The following is a 23491-nucleotide window of genomic DNA, read 5'->3' as shown; positions in this document are numbered from 1 at the left end:
TTTTAAATCAGTAATTCAGAACATTAAGCAGTAAAAGCAGCTTTTATTATTTTCTTTTTGTTTGTTTTTGTTGTCTTTGAAGGGGAACAATTTGCTTTTGTTATCTTCTTTACATAAAGCCTCATGGCCATCTGTCCATGCTTAGACACAAGTTGTGCTGGGTGAAGGGCTTGGTGCAAGGTTTATAAAGTGTTTGCCTGAAGTTGGAAAGTGTTTGGATCATTTTTTTAGTGGTATAAATTTTGTAGCCATATTGTGTGTCCACATGTTTTCCATTCAGTGTTTAGTTTCTCCTGTTTTGTCTCAGCTCTGAAAATGCCTTTCACAAAATGACAGGTGTTTGCAAAATACTGGTGTTTGCCCATGAGTTTTACCCCACCTGATCACTCGTAAGAGTACTTACAAATCATGGCTTTGTGCATTTCATTTACAAATATAGGGACAATTGAATCATATTTATGGGGGGAGAAGGGGAAGTCACAAAAAAAAAAAAAAAAACCCCAAACCAAAACAAACAAAAAATAATAATAAAAAACAAACAGAACTGCCTGCTCCAAAATTTCAAGAGATTATACAGAAGTCACATCTGCATGAACGAAAACAACACTGGGTACATCTGATTTTTCTAACTAATAAAGGAATCCTAATCATCTTTGAGAACAGTGAGTACTACTGAAGAGATTTCATTGAAGCACCTTATTTTAGCTGAATATATGCAGTCAAGTTAAATGCAGCAAATCTTTCCTTCACGTTTGAAAACAATGAGTATCATCTACTGCATCCATTGATAGAAATTTCTGAGGTGACTCTGAATTCTTCAAACTCTCCAGACTTGATCAACCAATTTCGTTTATACCTCAGCTTCAGCATCTTATTTTACTGCCCTCTTACTATAATCACCTTGTGGCACTGCTAAATGCGTATTTTGCACAACAAAGTGTGTTTCTCAACCTTCAGAGATAATGAGCACTTAAAACTTTCAGATCAATGGCAACTGCGTGGTACAGTTTCGTAGGCTTGAAAGACTTGCATATACGTACTTTTTCCTGCATGGTCCCTTGTGAGCTTCTTTTTTTATAAAAGGCATTCTAGAAATCTAAGTAAGTTGTCTTAACTGGATTCTCAGGTATCAAACATTTTGTTAATACAACGGAATTTCTCCAACTATCCTTGGTAAACATGCTTTCTGTGAGAAGTAGTCACAATTAAGTTTGTCTTTGGAAATAATTTTAAAAGTTCTCATTCTTAACAATCACAGTTAGCTCACATTAGTCCCATTAACTCTTATAAGCCTAAATAAGATTTTCTAAGGTACAGAACAGTGTGTATAACCTAATTTTAATGAGCCTGGTTTTCTTCTGGGTGTCAGCTGTTGCTTTCTGAACCTGGTGTAGAGGTTTAGGGTGCATACCCAACGGGGTGGTGAAGTGGCACTCATGAGCTGTGCAGTGGTTGTCCCAGGAAGGGGATGTGGGGTGTGAGTGGTTCAGGGCAACAATAATGACAGGGACAGGGATGGTTATTTCTACCTACGTGAAGAATGGAGCCAGGTGAAAACTAGTGTGTCCAGTGTTCCCCGGGACCCGTCTGATTCAGAGGTACGTGGAATGTATTTGCAAATGTTCACCTCTGTAAAGATTTTGGAATACAATAGATAATCAGTTTGGCCAGCTCTGATATATTTTAAATAACAACCAAACAGGCAACCAAATAGGATGACTTAATGTTTAAGTAAACAATAGTATTTTTCTCTTACTGACTGATAATATTTGTCTTAGTAGATAGCATTGTGCTGGTGTTTTTCCATTGTCCCCACCAGGTCAATGCATTAATTTTATCACTTTTTCTGTACATCCATCTTTGTAATGAAGCACCCTGTCTTGAAACTGAAGGCTTTTGCTCTTGGGCCTTCCTCTACTTTGTCTCCTGGATTGTCGACATGCAGTGTAGCTGTCCCTGTGGTACATTGGCTAAATTTTGTAGTTGATTCACTATTTGCCAGTGATCACCACCAAACACCATATATGCCATAGCACATGATGTAATTTGCCTTCACCTCCAAAGATACGAATTAGGGATGAGTCCGGTATTTTTGAAGCGATTTTCTAATATAATCTGTTTGCCTTAGACGTAATTAAGAAATGCTGACCTTTCTCCTTCTCCACCAGGCAGTTGTGGGCTTGTGATCAGACTTAGTGTATCTCTTTCTTCCAATTCTGAGTGATCTATCTGCTCAATATGCAGCAAGAGCAAGCATTACTCATGTTTACCCATCAATAACCAAGGCACTTCTGGTGCCTTTTGCCTAGTTTTTTTTTTTTTTTTTTTTTTTTTTAACAGGGGAAAGTAAGTAGAATACATGGGGAAGAATGGGGTATTACAGTGATGGACTATGAGGAACATAAGGATGTAAGTTGTCTGTATGGACACTGAGAAATAAATAGGTTGGAACTGAAATGGGAGGGTAGAAGGGACAGAAGACAAAATACTTTCAGAGGCTAAGAGTCACAGATTAACTACAATAACTTATTTCCTCATGTAGATTTTATTGTATTTCTTTGTGTGTGTTTTTTTCTCCCTTCTGTTTTGGTGACCAGATTAGCAAAAAGATATACAGCCAAAAGTAGAGTGTGTATCTAGGAGGAAATGTATTAAGTCACAGCTGAAGGCGTCACTCTGAAAAGAATTATTTCAGGTAGTTATCAATGTATTTTAATGCATAAAATGCATTAAATGCATAATGTAAAAGAATAGAAAACATGATTTTTTTTTTAATATGTCTGTATACTTAAGCAGTGAAAATAACACTGGAATAGTAGAATCAATTCTGTTGTCTAATCTTTGGAGACTTTTTGGCAGAATTGTGCAGTTAAGATTCATGTATATATTAGCCAAATGGAAAATTACCTGTGCAGTGACTAAACATTTTATCTTATCAAAAGGATATAATTTTGTGAAGAACTGGGCTTCAGCCTAAACTAAGGCATTACAAGATTCATAGGCATTTTGTGTAGAAATAAGCATACATTTTTAATCTTAAGTGTAATAAGTGATCATGGTAACCACCCTAAGTCTATGTTGTTTCTTTGCTTAGTATCTTTCACAAAGGTGTGCTGTAATTTGAATAGGAATTGCAAGCTTGATATAAACATTACTGTTCAAGTTTCTTTGTGCTGTGTGCAACAGAGCTGATTCCATGAACCCGATGATGTTTTTCTGTCTTAAAAATTTATGAATATGCAATTGAGTCAGTGGCTGTCTTTCATCTTGTGGTTTCTTGATCCATTGATGTGACTCATTCACGTACAATATTAGCAACTTCTCTTTCTTCAGCTCATCTCTCTGTCAGGTCTAGCCTGAAATGATTGATTACAATCGATCCTTTTGGTTCTTTAAAATGATTCAGGGCATTTAGTGCAGGAAAATAAAAACTTAGTAATTGTTCAGTCTTTATATTTACACAACTGAATGCAAACTATTAGATTGATTAGGGCAGTTGGTGCCATATGGATATTAAGAGGCCTAAGAGTAATGTAGAGCTCTTCAGAGAAAACATTTAACCATTGTTTTAAGTGAGCATGAGGAGTAGATTTGTTGTTGTTACAGGTTTGCAATAGTTAACTTTTTCCTTACAGGTGAAAGCTTTAGCATAATATTGAATACCAAATTGTTTGCAAAGTATCTGGTTAAAACACAGGAAAAATATTGGTAACAGAAATGGGTAAATTTTACAACGTAAGAAATGTCTTACTGTTTGTGAATCTGAAGCATTCTAGTATGTTTTAAAAGACTTTGTGTCTTTATGTTGATAAGTGAGAGTGACTAAATACCAGAATATCATATAAGTAATGGCAGAATATTTTTCTTGGTGTTAAAATATGAACTAGCCAGGTAACTTCTTTGTAACTTAAATTATGAGATACAGAAAGATCTATATTTCAAATTCATATTCATATTTCATATTCAAGACTCATTAATTATATACTCAGTGTGGTTAAATGTTGATGTCATTGGCAATGTAGCAAATGACATTTGAAGGTTTAAATGAACTTCAGCAGATTCCCAGTGTCTCTCTTGGTTAACCCCGTCCCCTCCTACCCCAATGGCCCTCGCTCCCTGATGGTACTCAGCTTGCCATACCTCTTGGGCAAGCATGGGTTTTCAAACAAATCTTTCTTGGACCTTCTGTGTCCCCTCCCTTCTTAGCTATTTTTTATTTTTTCAGCCTTCTTCCTGCATTGGTGCGTGCCCGTGACTTCTACCTTAGCAGTGGTCTGGCTCCTTTGCAGGGCTAGGTCTGAAAGGTGTGCTGAGGGAGACGACAGCTGACAAGTAGCAGCACTGGTCATCCTCTCCTGGTCATCCCACCATGTCTTCCTTTTCAGTCATTAGGAGAGCTGATCCATTTGTTTTGTCCAGACTTTTGGCTGAAGTTACTCAGTCTTCCAGGTGGGTGTCTTCGTGGTGAGTCAACAACACCCCACAGCCCACGCTGCCTGTCCAGAATGCGGTCCCAGAGATTAACTCCGCTCTTCCTCCTACGAAATACTGAGCAGCAAAGTCTCTACCATGTGCTAACGGAAAGCAGCTGCTTGGAGAGAAACTTTATTCTCGTTATGGGCAGTTAGCATCCACACTGCCCAGGCTTTCTGCTGAGCATTGAGTGCGAACACTGGGAAGATGCATGGCTTCAGGTGAAAACATAAATTGAGTGGGAAGAACATCTGCAGCTAGCGAGAACTGCGTCAGCAAAAATTGAGATAAGGGAACTTTATCCTCTGAGGGCCAGCCTTTCTCATAGGGAGGGAGAAAGGAGTTGCCTCCTCTAAGGACAGCTCTGGAGGAAGGGAACAACTAGACCTAATACTTTTGGGGTGAGCAGGGGGCTGGGGTTCCGCATGACCAGACACCCGTCAGTTTGCCCCAGAGTGCTGATGTGGCTCACTGGGGACTAACAAAAAGCCTTACTGAGTGTGGCCTGAGTGGACACACCTGAGAGCTTGGGGTTAGGAACTGGTCAGGTTGAGCAACCTGAGATGGGTGCGGGAGGCTCTGCTTTCTGTTGGGCGGTCTTCTGTGGTGATTCTGCATCCTGTGGTACTGGATGTGCAGCTGAGTGTCATGCTTGTTGTTGTGCTTGTACCTCAAGTTCAAGATCTCCATAATAGGGGCACATTTGCCATGCTACTGCTGGCCCATCATGTGCCTGGCTTGCATCCTCTTCAATTAAGATAGTAGTGATTGATAGTGCTCTTGTAACCTGGAACACACCTGAGGTTAGCAGCCTCTCGATTCTGCCAGTTATCCTGCTGCTAGATAAGGTCCACAAGCCCTAACTGGCCAGGCTTAGTTTTGTAGGGGACTGAGGTGGTTGACACCGATTAGAAAGGAAGTTGTGAAAAAGAAGGGAATGATGGAGAGAGGGGCTGGAGAGCACCTGCATTCTGCCTGGAAGGTGGGGCATTTATTGTAATCATAATAAAAGTAGAACAGAGATGGAAAAAAAGTTGGGTAGATGCTGAGTGAGTAACAGGGCTGCTAAAATCTGAGGGCTGGGGAGGTGGTTAATGGCCATCCTGAAGGCACAGTCATTGGCACTTGGCACTGCAAATCAGCTGGTCCAGTCCTGTAAAGCTATTTTAGATATTTTCTGATTTCCTAATGTATATTTTTGGATGTCGAGTTCTAATTCCTGTGGTTAGATGAGGTGGAAAGGTTTCGGTCTGAACCAAGATCTTTGTATTTGAAATGCTACGTGACCTGATATGTTTTAAAAGTAGTCATGTTACATGCGTATTTGGGGAGAGCGTTGAGGATATCATTGCTATAAATGCTATATTTAAAATGCTAGGGAGTAGTTTGATCTCAGACAGATTGTTTAACATTCTGTTTTGGAAATGGAATGTAGAATAACTTTAGGCAGTACAGGTCTGTAGTATGCAATGATTCATCTAAGGTGAAGTTTTCATGTACTTAACAAGCAGAATTCTTCTTTGGCTTCAGCTCGTATTTGAAGAAATTGATTTTGCACTTAGTACTCAAATTCAAGAACTTGCTACTGCTGTACTGTGTATATGGGCTCACCCATTACAGAAATGAACACCCCCCTCAGGGTTTGTTAATATGGCCTCTGGATGAATTCTCATTTTAAGGTGAATTTCCGTGATTTTCTGTTTTTTATGATATAACAGTAGAAGTCTGGAGACCATGTAACTTCTTCCTGATGTGAACTTTGAAGTCTGATTGCTTATCTAAGCCTTTGTAAATGTTTCAGAAAAATGTCTGTAGACTGTGTTACTTTTATTAGCTGTTCAATTTTAACAAATCTACTGTGAAGTCGGAAGTGTATTGACAGTGATCAAGACCAAGTGTAATAGTCAAAAGGCTATTTTTATTGCCATTGTTTTCTAGACAATATCTCTTCCGCTAACATGAAGTGTGGAAGAGATTGTTCCTTCATTTTTATTTTTTTTTTTTAATAGAACAAAATGTTTAGCCAAGACTTGTTTCGCACTGTGCTGGTTCTAGAGGGAAAGGCAAGAAAGGTAACTCCATCTTAAAGAACAAATCCCCCCCCCCCCCCCCCCCCCCCAACTCTCCTTCAAGCAAGTCAGCCAATCAATTTTGTAATTAAACTTGAGTCAGTGAAATTACAGGTATGCAGATATATCCTGTCAAAGCATTGCTTTTCATTAGTGATCTTGGAATAGTTGCTCATGTCTGTTTTGAAGTTGGTTTCACATTCGATTTTTAGGAGGCTATTACTTGTCAGTCTTGGGAGGAAAAAAAAAATGGGGGTTGAGAAAGTCCTGTAGTAGATCCTATGTGGAATGTATACATTGGTGCATAAGGATGTGAGGACAGCAAATATAATGCCAAAAAAACCCACCCATAAAAACAAAACCTGAGGGTGGGGACAGATGTCATGGAAGGTCGGGGAAGAGCCTACAAGTGTGGTGTCTCAACTGGACAGAGTAGTGAAAACTATAATAAGGACTGCAGTAGTTGATACCTGGGTAAACATCATATAGTTGGGAAAAATTACGTGCCTTTATGAAAGGAAGGTTATGCCTCTCCAACCGGGTAATCAAAAGTCATTTGAGTAAAGGTCATGTGGAATTCCCTGCCTAGACCTCCAGAAAGCCTCTGTCAGTGTTTCTAACAAAAAAAACCAAAACTATAGAAAAAAACTAAAGCAGATGCAAGATGAAAGAAAGAGTTCTTGCACAGATAAACAATTGGTTGAAAAGTAGGAGTCAAGGGATAGGGTCCTGGTCAGTCCTCACAGCTGGAGGGGAGTCCCTTGTACTCAGAAAAACAGGATTATGCCTAAACTGGTATTCCAGTTTGTAATATGTTCGGCTGCATGTGGGCTGCTGTGCTGTAGGCTGTTACAGCTGGGAGAGGTTTGCAGGTCTTAGTGGGGAGCTAAATGAGCTCAGGCAGGGAAGGCTGAAAATCACTAAATACCTGGGAATCACATTTACATCAGGATGGCTTTGAGCTTGAAAATGAGTAGTCTCTGGGAGAGTAACAGTAGAAAACATCATATATGATTGCCCTAAGCATATGCTTTTGGGCACTGACAGAGCCAGGGTGCTAGAACTCTAGTGAGGCTGTTCTTAGGTTGTTAGATGGATCAGATGCATCTCTTCTTCAGGATTTCAGTGCCATGACTCTGAGAGGTTGGTACATTTTTTTTTAACATTAAGGAGAATTAATTTCCTAAAGGAATGTCAAGCTTTTTCAGGGTTTATGTTCAAGGCAGAAATAAATCCTCCTCTGTATGGCTGGGAGAAAATACTTGGTAATCTTGAATGCAGAGCAGTCCAAGTTTTCTTTTTGGCCACAAAATATGGTATCCTTTGTGGTTAAGACTGGTATTTCTATACAAAAAAAAAGATAATTTTTTCTGTCCTGAGGTCTGTTAGCCTCTCTTTATTTTCTCTTTAAAGGAGTGATATGTAAAAAGATGGTTTGTACCCATATATTAAACCAGCTGGGATTGTTTTCTAGAGTCAATTAGACTGGATCAAGTCTTAACATCTCATAAAGTCTCAAAAATATGATCTATGGCTTAAATAGAAATTGATTACTTGAGTATGTATTAATAAATCCATCATTGTAAATGCCCCAGTAATCTTGCTTGGAAGATTATTGCAAGTCAATAACCTGGAAGCTATGCCACACAGAGGCTTAATAAAAGATTTTAGGGCTTAGGCGTGATTGACAGATGACACTTTTATGCAATGGTTGAAGACCTTGGTCATGTTTAAAGGGACAGATGAGCATCCATTAAGATGAATCTTCCATGCAGCAAAACCAACATCTGTTCTGACAGCTTCAGCTACTCAGCTGTACTCCGTGTTCCTTGGTACCTGCTGTAGAAGTTGCTTCATAAATTAAATTTTCACTCTGTGGAGAAATTGGTCCCAAACAGAGGTGTTCCTCGTAGTTTTTATTTGAACAAAGTAATAAATACCTAGCAAGAGTAATAGGTTTTGGCCTAATTAAAAGGCAAGAGAGAGCAGCAATAATTTCTTTACAAGCACCACATTTCATCCCATTATTCCTGGAACATACTTTAGCAATAAGCTGTATAGAATTTAATTACGTATTCTCTCAATATTAGGTTTAAGAAAATTGCAGGAAAATTTGACTGACAAAGAGACTTCGGCATCGTTCACCTTTATCGCAATTCTCATATTCAATGCACACAACCATTCGAATATATCTATTAAATAGTAATTTTTCTCTAAAATGGAATGCTAATACTTTAAAGTATATTTAAATATTCCATCCGTATATAAAAATATGATCTGAAAAGATTAAATACTTCACTGAGCTTTTTTCTTTATCTTGTATATTCTGTTGTCTTATCCATATAATATCGATTAGTATATATGATGTATATGGCGTGAGTCTTTAAATATTCATTTAAATATTTATTCATTGTACAAGATCTGGGAATGAGAACAAAAAAACTAAGAAGCAAGATATAATTCATTACTACAAGAGTTCAAAGATGAGATCTTTGTGATTTGAAGATATCTCTGGCAAATGAAGAGCCAGAGAAATGAGGGAAGGCTGACTGAGGACAGCAGGATGGAGGCAACTAAAGAAGTATTTCTATTGTCTACTGAAAGATTTATTTTTATTTTGTAAATTTCTTAAACCTTTCTAAATCCCATTTTTGGACACGTATAAGAGCAACCAGCATTTCTCAAATAGCTGTTTATATTACAGGACAGAAATCATATAAAGGGGAAATAAGGTGGGAAGAGAAGAAATTAAAAAAAAACAACACATAACTTTATTATCGCACTATATCTTACTATTTTCCTGACTTAAATGGAATAAGGATGTTTGATTTGATCTGGCAAGATTTCCAGATGTGAGGGACCACAAGGGAAAGTTGCTTTCCAAGAGACCAACTAGAAGATAGTGGGGGAAGAATAAAATAAAAGACATGGAAAGGGAGCAGGCACAGAGAAGAGGTGTCAGAAACAGCTTCCGCACGTTGTCCTAAGGACAAAGATAAATAATTTAAATTTTATTCAGGTGTAAAGAGAAGGTTGTGGAGAAATTCAGTGCAGAGCTGTGTGTGATTAGAATAGTGAGTTGGGTAGGATGCTCCAGTACTGGCATTAGGAACATGTTTATAATGGCCTGAATGGGAACAACAACAGAGAGCCTGAAGCCATCAGTCTCAAACAATCTGGAGCCATGGTCAAAAAATGAGAAGATGCTGTCTAGCCAGGCATGTTTAGATTCCAAAAAGAGTTTTTAGTAGGTTACTTTTGTTGTGCAGAGCAGAAACGTGGCTGAGAGTGTTAGGAGCTGATTTTTGCTTTTGCCCTGTTTATGCTCATTCTACTTTTCTCCATTGCCATGAAAGATATTCCAGGAAGGAAAGGCTTAGCTGGCTCGGCTGTCACTGTTAGCTGAGGATGAACAAAGTGGCATTTTACTTACACTGAAGTAGATGATAAGAGACCGAGATAAACCAAAACTCTAATTCAAGAGAAAATTGCTCTTTTCTGATAAGTATGGCAACTTTTGGTTCAGACAAGCGTGTACCCTTTCTCTTAAGCAACAGATGCTCCCTTATTTATGTTTCAGTGTGTCATGGTGTTCTCTAATCTTTATATAACTTACATTCCTTTGATACGAAAGAACATGTTTCTGATGGGCCTTTCTGAGAGCTGGCAGTATGGTGGCTGCTGGCTTTTTCACGTTGTGTCAGCCAACAGTAACAACAACAATAACAACAACATCGCTCATAAAATCGCTCAAAAATGTTGAGGTTATCTTAAATGCGTCTTCTGTGTGTGTCCTTTCACAGTTCTCATTTATTAAAACTGTGCTGTCGTATTTTCTTTTTTGAAATTTTCCATTAGCCAGAGATAATGAAGTATGCTAATTTTTATTTCCATTCTCAGTTTTGCATTATATACAATGGCTTGGCTACCGTGCTAAGCAGTTTTAAAGGGAGGCAGCAAATAAAGTAGTGAAGCACAACTACCTCTGTGGTAATGAAATTCATTGTTTCAGTCACTAAGTATTGTAATTCATTAGAGACATCTAATGCAGCCTGAAACGCTGAATTGTTACTTTTAAAACCAGTGAAAACCAATAAGCATAATTAAACTGCTTTTTAATTTGCTTCAGAAATACAAGCCTGGTCGATGTGATGATATTTTGAAATGGAAGCCACCCAGCCTGAACTCTGTTGATTTTCGTCTAAAGATAACAAGAATTGGTGGAGAAGGGTATGTAATCTCTTCCCTTTTTAAACGTATAATGCTCAAGTGAACGTCCCTTAGCGGTTAATCTCTCCTCTGATATTTCTCGACATTTTCTGGGGCTAAGCCTCTCTATATTCAGAAGAATCTGTTCGTTGAAAATCTTAGCAACTGTTGCAATCAGTGCTGTACTGAAAACAATGGCAGATGCTTATAATGAAAATCTACTCGTTCTTAAATTGTTTCCTAAAATTGCTGAAAAACCAGTCCTGTTTGGATTTGGCATTATTACCTTTATGTTTTTGAAGGTAGGCAGGCTATATTAGCTTAAATTCTTACATAAAATAACTACGATCTATTGCCTTTATGCAAAATAATACCAACATAAGTTTTCTTCCATTTTAGGATTCTGCATAATGAGAAATGACACTTACTTTCTTAAAGAAAAAAAATATACTTCATAGGTTTTCTTTGGTATTGTCTCTAAAACCATTAAAGTCTTTTCAGAAATGGTAAGTTTTGACAGCAGAAGACATGTAAATCATTACATTACATCAATTCTATATACTATTTGCTAATTCAGGCAATGCACATATTAAAGAGGGGCAATTCTCATGCCAGGGAAGGCAGGGGGGAAGACTGAGTCACTGGATTAAAGCTTGCGTTGGAAATAATTTTGTTTAGAACTGAGTTGATTTTTAAGTTGCTTAATGTTTTAACATCTGGGACTCATTACAACTGACAGTTTGAAATACTGATATTTAGCCTTTCTTTTTCTTGGTGCTGCAGGTACCTCAATATGATTAAACAGTTCATTTGACGTATTGCTTACTTATCTCAGTGCGTTAATAACGGACCCATCTAACTTTTAGACACTTTAGCATGTCATATTACCGAACATATTTGGTAAATATATAGTATCTTAAAAATGTGGAGTTTATTCAACAGAATATATTTGGCAACTAGCTTCTGAGCATTTCATCAGGTCAGAAGCATCTATTCTGATTTTTGTGTTTGAAAGCGGAATATTAAGTCCGTAGAAGCAACACAGCTTTTTTTAGAGAACATACAGGAATATTTTAAGTTTGACTTCAGAGAAATCAACTCATTATAAATTTCTATTTCACATTTGACTTTTATTTAAGTCACAGAAAAGTAATAGGAAAGAAAACTATTAAAAAAAAAAGACCTGGTATTTGACAGGAATGCTATTTTTATTATGGGGTTCTTATGACTTCTGCTGAAGCTTATAAATTTACAGTAGTAATCTATAATTCAGAAGCAAAATAAACCTATTTTTCATTTCACCTTAAAAAAAGTACTCTGATTACTCAACACTGATTTCAAATAGAAAAATGTCAGTGCTACTGTTACATTTAATATAATAGATGACAATTACTTGATCAGAAAATAAAAATGTTATAAAATATTAGCCAGCAAAACTGTTTCTAAAAAGCTGGGCTGTTAGCAGCAAGTTATTAAAGAATGAGTGTTCCCTTGCAGAATCTGAAACACTTCCTAACATTTGGAAAATTTCTACCATACTCCAGCTATGTGAAAATACATGTATTGCTGATATTGTGGAAATGATTAGCTGGATTGGTCTGTAAATACTGTAATACTTAAATACGTTAATGTTTATGTTCCTCTCACATGCATAAGGAAAAAATAATCGTGGAAATCTGACATTCGAGAAAGTACAATTCTTTGAAATGTTTTACTTTAGCTCATATCACAGTTGACTGCTGTTTGTAGCATAAGCGCAGGTGCATTCATCCAACAAAAAGAAGTTAATGAAGTACTATGTGGAAAATAATTTACCATCATTGGAAGAGAAGCATTTATGTTGAGTAATGACCTATGAAACAGTAGGTTCTACCCAGGTAAACAGCGAGTAAAATACTACGGCTTTAAGCACATCACTTGTTAATATGATTGTTTGATTAATTCCTTGGTAAAATACGAACTTATTTAAGGAAACATCTAAAATATACTGATTTTGAAGCTGTTGATGAGAGTTTTAAAAGAAACAGATTTAGTTTTAGATTTGAAAAATGCAGTTCCAGAGTTCCGAGCACTGCCATAATAAACTGGCTGTGAAGAAAGCCTGTTAGGTTGATTTCTGACAAAACTAAAAATTGTTTTGATGAACTGAATGTCTTGCTACTGGCAATTCTGACATGACAGCATTAGGCTTCCTGCCTCTCCCCAGCCCCACTGAGATTAAAAGCAAGCATTTGATACTGGTTTCAGTGCTTTAGGTTAAAAAAAAACAAAAACAAAAACTTTTCTTTTTCTTCAGTAATCCAAAAAGAAATTTGGCATGCATTTGACAGCAGAGTAACACAAATGTGTTTAAAGTGCAATTATAAAAAATTGTGTTATTTTGATACAGTAAAGCGATAATATTTATGGGAAAGGAATCTATGACTTTGTATTGATCTTTTACTGACAAATGGGGAGCTGAAATCAAAGTATCGATCTCATATACTTGACAGCAGCTTGAAACAGTGAGAATGGGGATTGTCTGTAATTTCCAAGTCCTCTCTTCTGATTTACAGCCTCATCTTTAAACCCTGAAATGCAGACATCCAAATCTGTGGTACTGTTGTGTGTGGTCTTACCACACAACTCCAGCCATGCTGCCCTTGTATTTATAGCCCCCTGTTCACTTAAATAGTGAAAAAGTATATAGGGGCATTATTTATTCAGTAGCATGGGATGAGAGTGCTGTCAGCTGTTAGACCTGTTTTTTGTGTGGCACATGTAATTGAGATCCTGATCAATTGTAAACAATTGTGTGCATTTTTCCTATGAATGAGGGAGTTCTCTGGGGAATTCGCCTGATTTTAGTCAGTATGATTATTTTTCCATCCACCTAAAATTCCCCTGTGCTTCCAGTTGTGCATTTCCATCCATAGATCAGTCTGTAATAGTAATGTTAACCGCAAAATAGCTGCTGTGCTTCACCCCAAATGTAGTTTAGCTATGGATGAATGACCAATTTGCTTTTGTCTAGGGTTCAGTTATTTCACAATTGATAGGAGAGAGTTTTGCTATTGAATTAAAAAGGAGGATCGGGCTTATGATCTATGAAGTACTTTTAGAATAAGCTGCACTATTAAGATGAAGATTCCATAACAAAGAATACAAATAAAGAAAAAATACTATTGCATCCCGAGGAAAAGCAGGGTCTCTGTAACCTCGGTGACCTAATACTGACACTTCTGTTCAGTGCACATATTTGAGAGAAATTGCGCTGTTGCACCTTAGTGAGTTACAGCTTATCAGCTGAGCCATGGTAATTGTCCCCTGTGTACTCTCATAGACCAGCCTGCCGGAGCATCAGAATGATGGTTTACATTAACTCTTCTTCTGTTGTCTTTGCAAGAAGTCCAGCTTATGGTCTTTCAATCTCTTGTGATCACATCAAAATAGTTACTTTATGTAAAACAAACAACAACAATAAAACCAGCCACAGTAACCAACAACCTATTAAATCAGCTAAATGAAAGAGTAATGTGGCGTGTATTTGTGGTGAAACACAGTAGTTGAACTGAAAAGCCCTCGCATTTCACGTGCTTTAAAGTAGATCCACTTGCCAGCGCTTCTGTATCTCTTCAGGTTTACTAAGATAATTGTCTCTCATCAGCGATATTGAAGCAAAGCCCTTTGATCGTGTAACAACAGTACCTTGCCTTTTTTTCTAAGTTATGATGATACACATGGAAAACAAAATTACAGCACACAAACGGTGTTTCCAAATGGCCTATGAGTTAAATGACCTTGTCAGAAGAGAATATAGAGGATGTTTAATTGCTGTGCGCGATTTCTCAGTTACATTACAGAGAAGATTGTTTTTAAATGGTGGAGATTTTCTTCCCAAAATGTCTGACTCCAAGAATATTTCTAAAAAAAAAAATGATAAAAAAACCCCAAACCAACTCTAAGCTGTATTTAAATGTCACAAATATCAACTGAAAATGTCTACTCAGTGCCAAATTTGTGGTAGCTTGCAAGGACAGAATTTTTAAAATGTCCGTGCTTGCTTTTCCAGATTTTTAATTAGCCTGTGCAGTTCCTCCAAATTTTATCTAAATCAGACATGTTAAAATCAAACGAAAAGCAAGGTTTGGTCTTTATTGGCTTTGAATGAGTATCTTACTGGGTCAAACAATTAGATGATCAATCATTCAATACCATTTCATATCACAGAATAATAAAAGGTTTATAGAGAACTTTGAGGTATGGGAAGGAATCAGGAATTTTACTCATCTTTGAAATGCTGAAGAAATACTGATAAAGGCTTACATATATATATGTATATATATATATATATATAATCTGTATATGTTAAAAAAATCTGAAAGAAACATCAACTCTTTGGTAGTAACTATATTATTTACCTGGGGAGAATCAAGTAAGTTTCAAGTTCTGTTTATCTTGTTCATAGTTGAGTGATAAATAATGAAAGGTGAAGTACAATGTATTTGAAGACAACAGGGGCTTCAAATCTTGGGTACACTGGCAATTACAGTTCGACAACCAGATACAGATATCATGAGACTACAGGCAAGCGACTGTTTTCCTTTTGTGTTAGATGTTAGGCTGTCCTTTTTGTTCTGTAAATTAGAATGAGCATCTGAAGGAAAAAAAAAAAAGCTACAACTGGTTCAAAATAACTGTGATGTTCTTGATCTGCTGTCATATACGTTGTCTGTCACAAGGTGGCTTATTCATCTTAAAAGCTAGTTTTCCTCACAGTTCTGCTTTGAAACAAATTGCTGGCTGGCTGAAAAATCATAAAAGTTAACTGAATAAGCTAAGAACTGCAGAACTGATACGATAGTTTGTTTGGTCTGTGTTTTGTACTTCCTCTTATCTTTCCGTTCCCCCTTTTTTATTTGATCCATAAATTGTTATTTTGGGCTGTGAGCTCTTTTCAATCTTACCTGTTTGCAGAATGCCAGTTATCAAATAACACAAACTTGTTCTTACGACTGTCATCCATCACAAAATGGGAGCTTTACAAAGAGTACCCTGGTGATAAAAAAAAAAAAAAATAATAATAATAATCCCATATTCCTCTAGCCTCCAGAGATCACAGTCTAGATTAGGGTTGCGTTTACGTTGAGTACAGTGGAGTTATGAAGCAGGATGCAGATGATGTCCCACAGCAATTATGAACAAATAAGGACAAGATGTTGCAAATAGATGCAAAGATGCACAGTGCTGGGATGACAGCAGGAGGAGTGCAGGTTTGAATATATTAACTGTATTTATGGCTGTACTGTTGGTAAAGCAAGTGCGTGCTTCAAAGTTGCCTGCTTTTTCTGGAATGTGAGAGTTGCAAATGAAAGTAAATGAGTAATTTGTTTAGCTGTTATCTTCAGGCATTCAACTGTTACCACAACAGGTCTTACTAGGCCTGAACAAATTTAGGGGTAGGGCTATGCAATCTGATTGAGACAGAATGCTATGTGTAGAAAGAAAGGTGGCAGTATGGGAAGGGGAAGCACAAATATTACTGTGGTAGAAATATGTACTTGCAGTTGTCACCTTTGGCGTTACGATGGAAACCACAAAAGCGTCTAGACTTTACCTACGTACTTCAGGTTTACTATACTTTTAAGTATTTATGCTATGCTTCTGTGAGGGTATTTGAAATCTTTCTGTAAGGCTTCAGTTTTTAAAAACAATTTTCAAAGTAAGTCTTTGAATCTAACCTGTATTTATATGCTGGCATACTGAACATAATGTTGTACCTTCCACAACTAATATGCAAGATGCTCTTGGAATTTCAAATGTTGGATTTCAAAAATGAGCTCAGCCTCATCTTTTTATATGTTGAAGTGGCAGCCTTGGGGCAATCTCCATCTGTCAGATAATTATTCTACTTTAGCTACTCATTTCTCCAGATTTTTAAAAGCTTTGCCTCATATCATCCTAAAATTATCTGTACGCTTGCTAAATGGAATGTAAATGTAGCTTTGTGTGTTTTATATACCCTGTTCCCTTTTCTTGAACTTGCTGCTTTCTTAAAGTAGTCTTTCCAGTTGCTTGCATCAGCTATCACAACAATTATCGGTTCTGTTTAAGATCCATTTCTATCTGTAAACGAGATCAAGAAAAGCTCCCAAATACCATATGCCTCTAAAATTTGCTTATCTCACATATCCTCGGTACTCTGTCTTATTTTACATTTGGGTTTGAATTTTATTCTAAATTTTGTATTCAGCTATGTAACTTAGACTTCTTGCTACTTGTGAATGGGAAGGAACTGGTTAGAAAACTGAGGGCTGATGCCATCCCTAGTGAAACAACTGTAAGAGGTGGTAGAAAAGCAGGCAGTGGAGAAATAATCTCGGGCTTCGGGGTAGCTGGCTTTGGCTTTTTCAGGGAGCATATAGGTAGTATCCCATGGCAGGTTACCCTAAAGCACAGAGTGGCCCAGGAGAAGTGAGTGATCTTCAAGGACAGCCTCTTCAAAATTCAGCCCAAAAATACCTATGCAATTTTATGGAAGAAGTAAACAATAACAGGCATCCATGGAGGACATAAAATTGTGTTTGGATATAGAGGGAAGGAATTACAAATGCTAAAACTCAGCTGGAGTTGAAGGTAAGTGAAGGTCTACTGTAGGTACCTCTGTGATGAAGAGACGACTGAGGAAAATAGTGTGCTGCTGATGCAGTGGGAGACATAGTGGCAAAAGATAAAAGAGCTGAGGTATTTGGTGTCATCTTTGCTTTGGTCTTGACTGGTAAAGTCTGCTGGCAGGCCTGTGTGGTTCCTGAATCTCATGGCAGTACCCAGGGAAATCAATTACTACACAAAGGTGAGGAAGTTCAATTTCAGGACTATTTAATCAAATGGAGCATATATATGTACATCCATGGAACCAACAAGCAGATGGGCTGCATTTTGTCGTTTTTAATGGATGTTGTGAAGCAAATTCTTCTGAAAGTCTTGTCCATGCACAAAAAGGACAAGTCAGTGATTGGGAACAACCAGCATGGTTTTACCAAGAGCACACCCTGCTTGACTAACTAACAGGCTAGCTCTGCGAACAACGCAAAAATAGTGAAAGCTGTCTTAACTTTAGCAAGGCCTTCAGCACAGTCTTCCGTAGTATCCTTGTTAATCAGTTAGTGAGGCATGGTCTGGATTAAGTGGACTACAAGGAGGAAAAATGCCTGGACTGCCAATCTCAAAGAGCAATGGTCAGTGAAGTCCGGCGGGAGGCCAGCTCTGAATAGTGTTCCTCAGTAGACAATAGTGAGGCTGGGTATATTAAAAGCTTCATTAGCAACCTGGCTGTTGAGATAAAGTGCACTGTCAGAGTGCTGATGGATGACACCGAACTGGGGGGGAGTGGCTGACATGGCAGAGGACAGGACTGCTATTCAGAAGGACCTCAGGAGGGTGGAGAAATGAGCTGAACTTCCTGAGGACTCAAATGAAATGCAAATAGGTAAATGCAGTGCGTTTCACCTGGAGCAGCTGATTGGAACAGTCAGCCTGGAGATTGCCTTGCCGGAGAGGGGCTCTTGTAGAAAACAAACTCAGGGGCCTGGAGGTCAAAGTTTTTAAATCAGTCAGCCGCTTGCTCTTGTGGCAAAGATGGACAGCTGATAACTGGACCGCACGTGGAAGGAAGAGATCCATGCCTCTATTCAGCATTTGTGAGATGGCATCTGGAGTATTATGACCAGTTCTGGGTCCCCCACTCTGACAAAAAATACTGATGTGCTGGAGCAGAGGGCCACCAAGACAGTGAGGGCGTTGGAGAACACAGCATACAAAGAGAGCCTGAGAGAACTGGGTTTGTTCAGTCCGGAGAAGAGGAAGACAGGTAATGCTTCATTGCTGTTTTCTACTACCCAACAGCAGGTTATAGATAAGATGGAGCCAGGCTGCACTGAGATGTATGTTGAAATAATGAAAAATAAGAGACAAATTGTAGAAGAACGGGAGGAGAAATTATGTGAGAAAGGTCAAACGCTGCAGTAGGTTGGCAAGTTGTGGAGGCTCCATCTTTGGAGATACTTGGAGGTTGACTGGATATGGTTGTGAACAGCCTGATACAACTTGGAAGTGGACCTGGTCTTGAGCACGAGGCAGATGACCTGCAGTGGGCCTTTTCAATCAGAATTTTTCTGTGATTATCTGCAGATCATATGTTTAACGTTTTGCTAGTAATAGGGAACTGTTTCACATCTAACTACCAAATGCTTTAAAACGTTGTTTTTCTTTCTTCATGCTTTCTTTAACGTATTATAGAGATTTTTCAGGAGGCTTACTGTACCTGTGTTTAATTTAGTAATTGTGGGATTGGCCTTTTAGAGAAGGTACTTAAGTTGCATAGTAAAATAACATGTTTTGTATAAGGAGGTATTAAACATGGTTCTTCGTTACAGGCTGTAAGGGTTTGCCAGGTGCATAATGTAAGGACTGTCTAATTTCAGTAGGGGAAATGTTCATCTTCCTTTTGCTGGAGTTTGAGCAAAGCAATAGATATAGTTCTGTCAGACTTACTGAACTTCATTTGTGAACATATTTTTCTTTTGCACCAATATAAATTTACTTTTTTAGTTATAGGAGTTAATAGTTTTTTGAACATGCTGTTCAAAGTGTTTTTTTATTCTGAATTTTATAAGCTGGTATGAGCTTCTCTGAATTGCATTTTTGTGTGTAGTATATATGTGGTCTTCTACAGACAAGGAATTCTTGTTATATTTTGTGAATATGCCATAAATGATAACTTAATTCAGAATATTTTTCCCTTCATGAATTGCCTAAAGAATTAATGTCCAATTGTTTTTGTTGTTGTTGTTTTTCTTTTTGCTTAAATAGAGATTTTTATTGTCTGTTTTCTTGAGTTTACACATTGGTACATTTAGAACCACTCATGGAGAAGAGCATTAGCATAGAGTTATTACAGCTCTCTAATGTAAGAAATCTAAGTGTTTTTTCCATGGTATGCAAAAATAAAGAAACATGTATTTAAGGAAGAACCTTAGCTCAGATGACTTCCTTGCATACTGTAGTGTATTTCAAAGAAGAATAAAGCAAACAAAGAGGAAAAAAAGGTTATCATTGGACAAACAGACCAGACAGCAAAAGATACTGCATGCGTTTTTGTACTCTTCATCAGTCTTACTCCAAACATTTTATTATTTAATTTTCTGATAATACCAAACTCACAAATCATAAAAGACCCGATACAAGTACTAAATAATGAATATATTAAAGATAATACATAACAGTCATAACTCCAGGAGTACAATTCAGTTTGCTTTGATACCATCAAAAACATTTTGAAATTGGTTTAGAAAATAGAAGCCCAGGATTTTGTCTGACTGCATTCACAAGTACTTTGGAGTCAGCAAAACATGCCAACAAAATAAATGACCCTGATACAGGTTGTTTGCATTTCTGCCATGCTGGTGTTATCAATATGGTGTGCATGCAACAGTGCTGTTCTAGAACAGTGGCAGATTATCAGCGTTTTCACCTTCTCTGCTTGATAGCCAAGAAAAACTCTCGGTACATCCGCTTATCTTAAAACCTCAGAAACGCTGCAAAAAGAAACCTACATAATTATTTTTTAGCATAATTATACAGTGCCTCTCGTTTTGTAGGGATTCAAGTTGGGGTGATTGATTACAAAAAAAAATCAGTCTATTATGAGTTTGTTAAAATTAGCATTTTAAGAGCACATTTGCATTCTGAGGAAATAAATGGTATTTTTAATATCTGTTACTGTAATGACTTAGGATCTGCCATAGGATTGGTAATTCACACATGCCATCTTTTTGGCAAATGCCCAGCTTGTAGGTTTTTTTGTGGGAGAAGATGCTTATCCTGTCGTAGAAATGCATTAAAGTCAGCGGGACTATAGGTGCACGTATCTGTCTGTGGGAGATTCATTTGCATAATCAAGGCCTGATGATTCAGTGGTAATGAAAGGCCCGTCTTGTTATTTATCTAAGCAGTATGGAAAAGAACAGTAACTGCTGGGTGTGGAGCTTGTGTGCGTTGTGCACTTTGACAGGGGATGCCTGGTGCTTTGCAAAAAGTCAGAGCTTTGCAGTAGAGATTTGGTTCCATCTAACAACAGTTAAAAGCGTGTCATCCTGCTAGAGGATCTTATAAAGGCCAAAATTCCTTATTTTCATACTTTTTATGCTTGTTTGTTTTTTATCAGGCAGTCTTTTGACAGCAATTGTAAAGTACAAGCATAGCTTTGTACTGAATTCTATTTTGAAATCAATGCTTTTATGTTAAACGCATGGAAGATGTGTTCCTTCACAGGACCTACTTCATTTTTAGCATTATTGTATATGTGAGAAATAAGCCTTCATTTTAATTTTGAAGCCCAAATTTCCAATGTTGTAAGTTGCTTCAGCTTCACGTGAAATGAATCATGTGTTTTTATTTATAAATATATGTGCCTCTGCGTGTGTATGTGTGTGTACACAAACAGGTGACAGCTGCTTCTTTGTGTTGTAAAATACAAACACAAACAAAGTAAGAGAATTCCCTTGGCTGTTATGAATCAAAACAAAACTCTCTTTCCCATATGTAACTATGAGGAGGATACTGTCCTCCTTTCCTCATATTTTTTGATAATTAAAAAAAAAATCCATTTTATTAATGGACTTTGCTCTTTCCAGTTCCTAGTTCTTCTCATATATTTCTGTACCGGACATTCTGGACTTATTTTGGTTATTTTTCCTTCTTCAGCAGTGTGGTTTTCAAGGCCATGGTTTCATTGTTTTAGGCCAGATAACCAACCTGTTCTGCACCTGTACTCTGGCAACTAGTTTTCCATCACTGGCTTTTGAGTGGTAAAAAAGTTGTATACGACTTCACAGAGAAACAGATGGTGGTATGCTGCTCTGCTTTCTATAAGCTAGATCAATTTAATTATCTAACCATAAAATTTAGATATGTGGAGATGCAAAAACATGTGAAGTACTGGGTACCGTAAAGACATTTCTAATGTAAAGATTAAAAGCATCCTCATTCGTATGCTAGTCATCATGTCTACTGCTGACAGACCTCCTGCTCTGAGATAGGACAGTCAGAAGTCTCAGGTGGTACATAGCTTTAACAAGGCAGCTCTTACATTCTCCTGGAAGAACTGAAGTTACTTGGATCAGTTTTTAAGATGGGGGAAAGTGAAGTCCAAAGTGAAGAGAAAACTCACTCAGGGAAGCATGGTATATTAGTAGGAAATTAAAAAAAAAAAAATCTCAGTCCTCAGCTGTACCCAGCAGATGGCATTTTTCCCCCTTATAACTACTAAATGTTTTGAAAGCTATAATCTTTGGATATTTTCATACTTAAAAATAGTCTTTTTTTTCACAAAATATTGAAGGATTGCACTGTGGGCAAATACTTATCGATGGATTATAAATGAAATATAATGTGTATACCTCTAATTATGGGGGAGAGAAAATTGGAATGAGGAGAGTGCAACAGCATAGTGAACTTGATTGTGGTTTTCCCCCTCAAGTCTGCATATCAAATCGTCGCCTCCACTTACTTGGTGAATGTTAAAGAATCAAATCTCAAATACTCAGATTTTTAATCTTTTTATTAAGGAGTACAAAATTCTGCTAAAAGTTAGATACTCAAATGTAGGAGATCAGTGGATCTGGGGAGTAGAGCAGGACAGATAAACTCAGAAGTGAATTGGATGTCCCCTAGCGAAGGCTCTGAACTAATCTCCCTTCCAGAAGGGAAAATTCATTATGGGCATGATTAACCCTTCTCAACTAATAGATTAATAATATTTATTGCTTCTTAATTTATTATGACAATGAGCTGTACATAGTTCTGATTCAGAACTCCCTGTTCTTTCCACTCTCATTCAGGAAGAGGAGCAGAAATGATCAAACCTCACTGACCAAGATGTTTGTACGTAAATTCTGCACAGCACTCCCTTCAATAAGCCTCCACCCATTACTTGAGTGTTAAGAAAAGTGTTTTGGAAGATGAATTGTGTATCAGATTAAATTAGATTGATTTTTGGTTTTAGAAGAGAAAATGGTAAGACATGCAAATACTTTCGTCAAGTTGAGATAGATCATAAATAGCAGAAGTATTAAGCTTCAGTTACTTGAATTATGTTGTTAAAGGTAAATGATTAAAATTGGGCATTTTTTTAATCATTCTTATAATAGGATATGATTGTTTTTTTCACACACTGATAATTCCTGGTTTTTATCCTAGTATCTATTTTACATTAAAATTCTTAAGACGTTTTTCATGTATCCTATACCTCTTGTTTCTCTTTGTAATATTCAGAGACATATGCTACAGAGGAATTTTCCAAATGTCTTCTGAAGATAGTATCTTGCCTTTTTTGGAGATAAAATTTAAGGCTCTATGGTGTTATTTGGCTGGTGATTTTTTGTGGTTTGATAGAGCCTGTGTAGGCAAGAGGCATACCTGTGTTCAGTCTGTGGCAAGATGAGTGTCCAGTGCTTTACTGTTGTAAAATGCTATCATTTGAATAAAAATAAATAGGTACAGGCTATGCCAGGCTTCAGAGACATGGGATGAATTACTTAAAAACCTACTTAAATACCTCAAGGAAGTTTACTTGACAAGCTTAAGGATCAGGAATGAGCCCTAACTACTGTAGAAAAGCCTTTCTTTTAAGGATCTAGTATGGAAATTATACGTTGGCTGTTCTGTTGCTTTTCATTGTGTAAACTGAGAATCGTTCTTTT

At 37.3% G+C, this 23491-nt stretch overlaps 1 protein-coding gene across 3 annotated transcripts in view; it reads left to right on the top strand.

Moving 5' to 3' along the window:
* The window catches only part of RNGTT (RNA guanylyltransferase and 5'-phosphatase), a 185404-nt gene that overhangs the window by 114732 nt on the left and 47181 nt on the right, over nucleotides 1–23491 (top strand). For all 3 annotated transcript variants that reach the window (XM_035559498.2, XM_050709797.1, XM_035559499.2), the window contains one exon: nucleotides 10672–10772. In XM_035559498.2, the coding sequence (XP_035415391.1) occupies nucleotides 10672–10772 (101 nt within the window). The remainder of the gene's footprint in view (nucleotides 1–10671; nucleotides 10773–23491) is intronic.

This window comes from Cygnus atratus, chromosome 3 (genome assembly GCF_013377495.2).
Source record: "Cygnus atratus isolate AKBS03 ecotype Queensland, Australia chromosome 3, CAtr_DNAZoo_HiC_assembly, whole genome shotgun sequence".
NCBI classification, from domain to species: domain Eukaryota; kingdom Metazoa; phylum Chordata; class Aves; order Anseriformes; family Anatidae; genus Cygnus; species Cygnus atratus.
Note: the sequence above shows the minus strand (reverse complement) of the source record. Positions and strands in the feature narration are given on the sequence as shown.